The sequence below is a fragment of the Thamnophis sirtalis genome, unplaced genomic scaffold (genome assembly GCF_051295495.1).
Source record: "Thamnophis sirtalis isolate CommonGarterSnake01/CBP01778 unplaced genomic scaffold, rThaSir2_p1.2 scaffold_9, whole genome shotgun sequence".
NCBI classification, from domain to species: domain Eukaryota; kingdom Metazoa; phylum Chordata; class Lepidosauria; order Squamata; family Natricidae; genus Thamnophis; species Thamnophis sirtalis.
The window spans coordinates 68,441,206-68,450,298 of NW_028261389.1; the positions used below are offsets into that span (position 1 = coordinate 68,441,206).

General features: G+C 40.0%; 1 protein-coding gene across 12 annotated transcripts in view; it reads right to left on the reverse strand.

Annotated features, from left to right (window-relative positions):
• Positions 1-8,570, reverse strand: part of KIF21A (kinesin family member 21A) — a 94,998-nt gene extending 86,428 nt beyond the window's left edge. For 4 of the 12 annotated variants that reach the window (XM_087722190.1, XM_087722189.1, XM_087722188.1 and 1 more), the window contains exon 1: positions 7,946-8,362. In XM_087722190.1, the coding sequence (XP_087578316.1) occupies positions 7,946-7,989 (44 nt within the window). In that variant the 5' untranslated portion in view covers positions 7,990-8,362. Of the gene's footprint in view, positions 1-7,945; positions 8,364-8,444 lie in introns of those variants that run through there. The other 8 variants (XM_087722187.1, XM_087722185.1, XM_087722186.1 and 5 more) reach the window with 4 other exon arrangements.
• Positions 8,571-9,093: the final 523 nt, after the last annotated feature.

Here is a 9,093-nt window from a genome sequence, read left to right on the forward strand (position 1 = left end):
TATTACAACAAGAAAGGCCCTTGTTGCTCTCTGAGTTTGATTGTTTTCTTGCAGACATTTCAAAGGTGGGTTACTACCGGTTCGCACTGGTTCGGGTGAACCGGTAGTGGAACTGGCCATGCCCCAGAACCGGTCGCCCATGCCGTTGCCATATTTTTTACTTCTTTTTTAATGTTCTGTATCTGTACATGCGCAGAACAATTATTTGGCAACTGTGTACATGCGCACAGCGAACCAGCAGTAACGCCACGAGCAACCACTCCTGAGACATTTCATTACCCAAATTAGATAACATCATCAGTGTTAGTCTGTATTATCTAGTTTGGGTAATGAAACATCTGCAAGAAAACCACCAAGCTCAGAGAGCAGCAAGGACCCCTCACTTTGACCTTGAGCTACAAATATTCTCCTTTATCGAAGTTACAACAGTTTTTTAAAAAATTGCAATGAATCCTTGCATTTACAGTTGTCACAGCATCCTCCAGTCACATTTGTGAACTTCTCAACCAGCATGTAACAAGCAATGTTAGTGGAGAAGGCAGAAGTAAAATCTTAAATTGCAATCATTTTTTTTTTTGGCTTAGTAATTGTGGTTTCCTTAATGATCCAAGGGCAAGATGCATAGATGGCAAACCCATTGCAGTCATGTGATTTTCCTTTTAGCAACAGTGCCATTTAACAACCAATGTTGTTGGTCCCAATTATGGTCACTGATCAAGGACTATTTGTATAGCTTTTCATGATATTTATTCCCATTTATTAATCTAGTCAAAACAAGGAAAGGAAAAGACAATTAAACTTCAAAAATCCTCGAGACAAATGTAAAGAAGAGGAAATGAACAGAAATTGTGGCAAAGAGTTCCACCCAAGATCATAATTACAGTGCTCTTTTAATATTAAATTACTGAGTCATTCAATTTCTACTGGAAAAAAATTACATTCTGTCTTTAAATAAATTACGTTGACGTTTTCATTCTCTAATATAACTTGGTTTGTTGTGACAAGAGTTTAAATAAGGCTGGGAGAAACCTGGTTTTCTACTTTTATGAATCAATGAAACAGTAACAATAACCTATTATTCTACAATATATACTAATCAGCTGAAAAATGCTCAGTGTATGTCACATGAGTAGACCCTTCATTTATACTGTAAACTATATATACTATATGGTGTTTATAGTGTAGGTACAAGATAACAATGGTAAAGGCTGAAGTGGTAGAAAAATTGATTTTAATCAAACACTCATGTTTGCCTGCATTACATTAAAAACTAGAGTGGGATAATCCAAATTACGATTTGTGTCCTAATGTCAAAAAACTATTAGTAAATGCAATAAAATGCCCTTCTTTGTAAGTTAAAAATCAAGTAGTATTACAAATATGGACTAATTATCAAATAATATGTATTTCTTTTTCTTAAAACGTTTGTTGCAAAAATTAAACTAGCAGTTTTTCACTCATGTGAGTGAAATCCTCATTATTACTGAATGTCTAAATCTTTATTGTAGAATTTACAATATATTGTTGGGTGACTGAAGCCTAAATCCTACACAAAGTTACCAAGATACAGACAGATACAGACAGAGATATATAATCTTTTATATCTGCTAGAAACTTGTCATAATAAAAAGTAAGTGGAACTTAGGAACTTGTCTGGATGCCAACACCTGCATCTTTACAAAAGATGATTGAAAAATTACTGAATTATCTGCAGCCCATTTATAATTGCAATATATAAAAAGCAAAATTAATTTTTAAAACTATGAAGTGGAGGCAGATAATTATCAATTAGGAAATGAATTCAAACTGTAACAAAGCAATGTAATGCAAACTATAGGATAAGAGTAGGAAGCAGATAAATAATAAATGGAAATCGTATGAATGTTGAGAAATCATTTCATACACAAATGGATGGAAAATGTGATTAATGTGATAAGTAGTCAGAAAGATGGGCAGTATAAATATCCCAAAACAAATGAAATATTTGAACTGGAAAAAAAAACTGAAAACAATTACGTTAACAAAAGGTTCTTGTTTCATAATGGACACATGATACCAGATGTAGCTTTTTTGTAATCAAACTCACAAAAGAGACCTTGTCTATCATTTTTTTAGTTAGAAAAATGAAATGTTTTGATATGTAGGAGTGTGGCACTAAATATAAAGCTAAATATTTCATCTTAGAGTTTATTCAACATGCAGATGCACTTCTACTTATTTCCCCTTCCCCGAGATCTCTTTTCATTGGACAAAAGAGGAAGCCATTAATAAAGCATTTCATTGATTCATTGATAAGACTGGCCAGTTATAAAATTCTTCAAAAAAAATTTCTGTATTAATAAAGAGTACTAAGAAGAATAAATAAAAGAATAAAGAATAAAAAACTGTATTAATAAAGAGCTATGTGGAAGAAATACCAGCAGTACCTTTGAGTCAGTGGTGGGATTCAAATTTTTTTACTACCAGTTCTGTGGGTGTGGCTTGGTGGGCGTTGCTGGGAAAGGATACTGTAAAATCCCCATTCCTTCCCGATCAGCTGGGACTCGGGAGGCAGAGAATAGATGGGGGCAGGGCCAGTCATAAGTGGTATTTACCGGTTCTCTGAACTACTTAAAATTTCCACTACTGGTTCTCCAGAACTGGTCAGAACCTTCTGAACACCACCTCTGCTTTGAGTATAATTGTAGTTCTATTTGTTTCTCCATATTTGCAAGTATTTAAATGTCAGTAAATATTTTCCCAAAACGCTGACTGTCACACTTGCTATGCTATCTTGGCATATTGTACATAATGATGAGCTAATGTACCAGATATTCCTGTTGAAGAAATTGTGAAAACTCCAATAAGCCTTTAGCAAATACTCTGCGCACCCAATGTCCAAATAACAGAAATTGACTTGTCTTTGCATAATTAAGAAATTTGAAATTATCACTTGTTTCAGCTAAAATATTTACCATTTCCTCCCTGCTTAATTAAATGTTGATTTCAGGTGCTCTTTTTAGTTACCTTTAGTAAAGAAGTTATTTTGGTATAATTGTTAGTTTGAAGTGAAAATAAAAATAATTATAAAGAAAGTTGCAGAGTCCATTTTAAAAAAATATGAATGTTATGCTCCCTTCCTCTTTATGTACATACAAAGCAAGTTTTCATACTAACACAGTCATACATGTGTGATGTGTAAATTTAACATTGAAACATTTTAGGCAACCCATTGTACTCCCTCATTTGTTCATTATCACCCTTAACACCCTTAAAAAGGAAGTTGCAAAGTTTCAAAACTTATTGCAGTATAGGCCGGAAGCTGTTTTTTAAATTTTATTTATTTATTTCCACATGCAAAGAATCAGACCCATCTAATGAATTTATTTGGATCATAGCCTAGATACTGCTCCAATTCTAGCAGCAAGAAACGAAAGGTCATTAAAAGTAGCTTATGTCATGGACTTATCACAGTTACCCTGCTACAGCCCCATTTTATATTAAGAATGCTGGATTCTGCTGGTTAATAATTGCAATATAGGCTTTCATATTTGAAGAATGCTGGATTATTATTTTGGTCTTACTTCTTACAATAGTCATGTGCATCAGAATTAGCCAGTAGGGGGGAAAAATCTAAGCAAATCATAGATATAACCCCTTTTAAACCAAAAGGTATTGGTTGTTACATCAGCCTTAAAAAAATTATGTGTCTTCTCCATGAGGTTCCCATTGACATCCCAGTGTTTTAGATTAGAAGGCTGTGATGTGGCTGCAATGATTAAAGATCCTTCGTAGTGAGAGGAATGCGGGAGACAAGTAAAAAGAAATAAAAGCACAGCAATTAAAGTATCAAAGTGGGCAAGAGACGATGGGTAGAGGATTTCTTTTTCCTTCTGCCTATTTTGACTTGCTTTTCCCTCCACTCCTCTTTTTTTTTAAAGCATGGCAATTAAAGAATAATGCGGGCAAGAGAGGATGGAAGGATGATTCCTGCTCATGGTTGATGTGTTGGAACTATCTGCCCCTATCCCTCCCTCTTTAAAAAAAGAGCCGAGGTGGCGCAGTGGTTAGAGTGCAGTACTGCAGGCCACTTCAGCTGACTGCTAGTTCTGCAGTTCGGCGGTTCAAATCTCACCGGCTCAGGGTTGACTCAGCCTTCCATCCTTCCGAGGTGGGTAAAATGAGGATCCAGGCTGTGGGGGCGACATGCTGACTCTGTAAACCGCTTAGAGAGGGCTGAAAGCCCTATGAAGCGGTATATAAGTCTAACTGCTATTGCTATTTATTCTCTTTCTTTTTTCTTTCTCTTCCTGTAGGCAGATGATAGGATTAGAAGTCAGACAGGAAAGAAAGAAAAAAAACTTTTTAATATAGGGTGATATGATTAAAAGCTAGAGTAAGAGATTGAAATAAAGGGAATGTTAATGGATTGCATTTTTAGTTGATAAAATGGAAGTAATAATGAGAAATAGGTGGAATAATAATAATAGATTGTAACCTAATATAGGTGTGTATTGTAATGGGAATTTCACAAGTTGATTGAATGTAATAATGATTCTCAATTTGATTAGTTTTGTTTGCGTTAGAATGTTTGGCACCCAGATGCCACACTGTTCACGCATTGATTTGATATTTTTATTTTAAAAAATAATAATTATTTTTTTTTAAAAAGAATCCTACTTAGAACTGTATGTAGGTTTTGCCCATTTTCGTCTGCTTTTGCTGCTTTATTATATCGCTTTGTCATATTTTTTTCCTGGATTTTTATTTTGTGAATCATTAAAGCTGCTGGAAGTCAATGGTACACAAATTGTATTATTATTAACAACATGCATGCTTGATTATAGACAAAAAAGCAAAAAAGTCTTCTGGAATGAACAAACTGGTTACACGCTTCAATGAATGCTAGTCATATCAAATGTAAAAGAAATACTCTGCAATATTTTGTATACATGAACACTGATGTACTGTTTCTAACAGCCTCCACACTTGAGCTTTGTCAGTGACAATATAATCCTCTTTGGAGCATTTCAAATGCAATCACTCTAAGGATAAAAATCTATCATCCCGTATCAAGATCATGTATTTCCTTTAGCATCCTACCTAGTTACAGAATGAGTAACATCTTTTGTGGGCCCTCAGATAAATGCACGTGAGCTCAGTGCCAAGATAAACGTGACACTGTCACATCACTTTGGGAAAAAATAAAGGCTTACAGCATTCTCCCAGTTTCATTTCACAGTTCACTGGGCGTTGCCCTTTCATGCAGAAGAAATGCTGCCAAACTCCTTTGCAATAAAAGCATTATCAAAAGTCAGTAGCGTTATCATGATAATTCTGCAACATCCATCACACCCCACTTTTAGGCAACCCTATGGATGTTCGGAGATGATACCACAATGAAAATTAAATCTGTGACTTGCAGCAGGATGACTCTATTGTGGTAACAAATCCACCCCAACAACTCATTTTAACTCATGTTTTGATTATTATTCCACATGATAAAAATATAGATAGAAGGGTTGTGTCGTAAACAATTTATGACTTCTACACAGATTACACTAAAACTACAAGTGCTTAAGATGTATGTACTGTAATGCAAAAAGGAATGAATCAGGTCAGGAAATGCTATGCAAGCATTTGGGAACAACACCGTGGCTATAAAAATGGCATGGCACTACAAAAGTCTTGATAAAAAAACATTTGCTGCAATGCCCTGAAAACTTTTTGCATTCAATATATTTATTCTGCTCTCAGTTCATTTACTTGTCCTCCTCAACTAATATTTTCATATATAGAATGAAGCAGAATGATATGTTTGGGCTAGATATCCATCCAACCTCAAATCTTGCAAATCTGAAATAAAAAAAAATGGTGTAATACAGAGGTGTCAAACTCAAGGGTGTTTAGAGCTAACGCATGGGGCTGCCCTGGAAACAGAGTGGGATCGGCTCGTGGTGCCTTTTCCAGCAAAAACGTAGCTCAGGAGGGCGGCATTCAGCCCTTGCGAGCTCCGTTTTCACTGGCAGAGGATTGCAGGAGGCCATCGCAGCCGAAAACAGAACTCTGGAGCCCATTTTCACTGGCAGAGCGCTCAGGCCACCACAGAAGCCCCCCCCCCCCGATATGAGTGATGTCGAGCTGGCCACATCAACCCTGGCCACGCCCACTCCGGCCCCGCTGAGTTCAAACACAACCCTGATGCAGCCCTCAATGAAATTGAGTTTGACACCCCTGGTGTAATACCTCCCTTCAGAAATAAACCACTCAACTTGAATGGATCTGACAACCACCAAGGGAGGGAATAAATCTGAACCTTGTGCCCTATTGAATTTCCTAACAGGTACCAGTCAACATTATATCCAGATGTAATTGAAGAACCTACAATTAAATATTCCACCATTTCATTTGTTAAAAATCAAACAATGAATTCTTAGCAAAAAAAGAGAGATCTGTTTAGTTTTTGGAGTGTAGGTAATTGTTGGCATAAGTCTACTTGATGGGCAAGCTTTACTATAAACACGCCATTAATTTTTAGTGCAGATGAATGATGTTGCAATTTTCCATCATGAATAAAAATACTCACATGCTCCTCCCTGGTGTTATTTGCAACTTCAACTACCAATCCAGTTAAAGCCAATTTACTAGCACAGGCCTGTAAGAACAGTCACATCACTAGAGCTTCAAAGTCCCTTGAATGCAATTCAGTGCAGTGTACAATGTACACTGTACATGATGAGAGCAACATGGAGCGGAACAGTGAGTGTTAGAATACCCCTTTGTTTGCATTTCTGCAGACAAGGCCCCAAATTTAAGTTCCTCCCTTTTCCCTAGTGGCACACACCTCCCTGTGGAGCAAACCTAAAGTACCCCTCCCCAAATTCCTTCAGACACAGCAAATACACTTTCTAACCCCAAATGCACAATAGATAAAGGAAACTAAACACCTTCATAGTAAGGTTACAGACCTGGCTTATAAATATCCAGACAATCACTAGAAGGCAGGAAAAACAGACTCCAATTTTCTACAGTCCTCTCCAAAATGTCTGGATTTTTTTTTAACAGCCTTGCTAGCCACCTTAATCTTAATAATAAGCATAATAATTCTTTATTGCCAGTGCACCTACAAGGAAAGCCACAATTTGGAGAAATGGGGGCAGCTTTCCTTGAGATACAAGCCCTTCCTTGCAGCATCCTAGTTCTCGGCTGTTGTTGTTATTGTTTTTTTAACCAAGGGCGCGACTTCCACGACTTTGGATTGAAATGTTTTCAACTCTCCTCAGGTCGTCTTGCAAAATGGTCTCTTCTTCTTTTTACCTATCTTCCCTTGCCAGGCCGTTAGGAGCATCTCACCGGACAAAGGTAAAACTTCACGGGCACCAGCATGGAAAATTCAACACCTTAAACCAGAGTTCTCCACCTCCCTTGCAGGCCTGCCTCCCCCAAAAGCCCAACTCCCACTTTGCCCACCCGGGACCCCAATTCAGCTTTTACATACATAACATACATGCATACATACAAATACACAACATACATGCATGCAGTATATCACAGGAGTACACTCCCTCACATTTTGTAAATACTGAAGTATATCTTTTCATGTGACAACACTTGAAGAAATGACACTTGGCTACAATGTAAAGTAGTGAGTATACAAGTTGTATAACAGTGTAAATGTGCTGTCCCCTGACAATAATGCAACACACAGCCCTTAATGTCTAAACTGCTGGCAAGGTATACTTAAAATATTTACAAACTGTGAGGGGGTGCACTCACTTCTGTGACATACTCTACATACATACATACACCATACATACATATATCATATATACATACATACATGTGTATGCACACACACAAACACACACACACCTCTTATTTTTTGCAACCTCCCGCTGCTAAGACCCTTTGCAAGGTAAAAAGCCCGAGAGGACCCGAGCCCTTCCAGCCCGCGCGCGGCTCTCACCTGACGGCGACACGGACGGAGCTCTCGTCTGGGCCGGCCGACATGGTTCAAAAAGGCTGAAGCAAGCAAAGGCTCGGAGGGGCATTCAGTCCAAACAGGCTTTGTAGGGGTGGGTGGGTGGGGGAAAAAAAGACCCGTAAATCCAATGTCTTGTAACGTGCACACACCCCCGCCCCCCCAAAAAGACCGCCCCGCACGCCTCTAAAAAAGAAGAAGCGCTTTTAAGGAGGGGGGTTTGGTTTTTGCTGCTGCTACTGCAGCAGCGACGGTGGCGGCTGCCTCCGCTTCACCGCCTCCTCCTCCTCCCCTGCTGCCACCGCCACCACCTTCGGCTCTCTCCAGCCATTTTAGGTGAATGAATAGGTGCAGCGGCGGCCGCGAGAGCTTCTCGTACTCCGCCCACTCCGGCGCTTTGCAGCGCTTGGACTAGGAGGCGAGCAGCCGGGATTTCTGCAAAGCCGCCGCCGAGGAGGAGGAGAAGGAGGAGGAGGATGCGCACCGGGGGCGGGAGCAGCCGCAGCGCCAGGGAACTGCGAGCGGCCGGCGGCTCTCGCTCTGCTTCTCTCCAGCAGCCGCAGTGCGAAACGAGGCCCCTCCTCTTGCCGCCTCGGTCTGTTCGCTTTGCGGCGCCCCGGCGAGCTTTACCATCACCGTCGACGCCGCCGCCGTTTGCTCCTCCTGGCAGGGCGGAGTCCCGCGCTGCCCTTTCCGCGCCGGCGCTGCGGGCGGAGTCGCGGCCGAGCTGGCAGGTTCGGCTGGAGCGGCTCTCTTGATTTTGGGGGGAGACCACGAGCGCGCGGTGCGGCCTCCTCCTCTTTGTGGCGAGGTTGCTGTTGATTTCTAACCCTTTCCCCCCACTCTGTTTTCCCCCCCATTGGAGACCACGACCTCATTTACTACTGTAGTAGTACTTGTTGCAACAGGTGGCAGCACCTACCTGAGGTTGGTTTGTCTAGGAAACAAAAACTAAAGGGAGCCACAGCTGGCTAAGAGTAGAAGGGAAAAACCACAGGGAGTCAAACAATATAGCAATAGCAATAGCAGTTAGACTTATATACTGTTTCATAGGACTTTCAGCCCTCTCTGAGCGGTTTACAGAGCCAGCATATTGCCCCCAACAACAATCCGGGTCCTCATTTTACCCACCT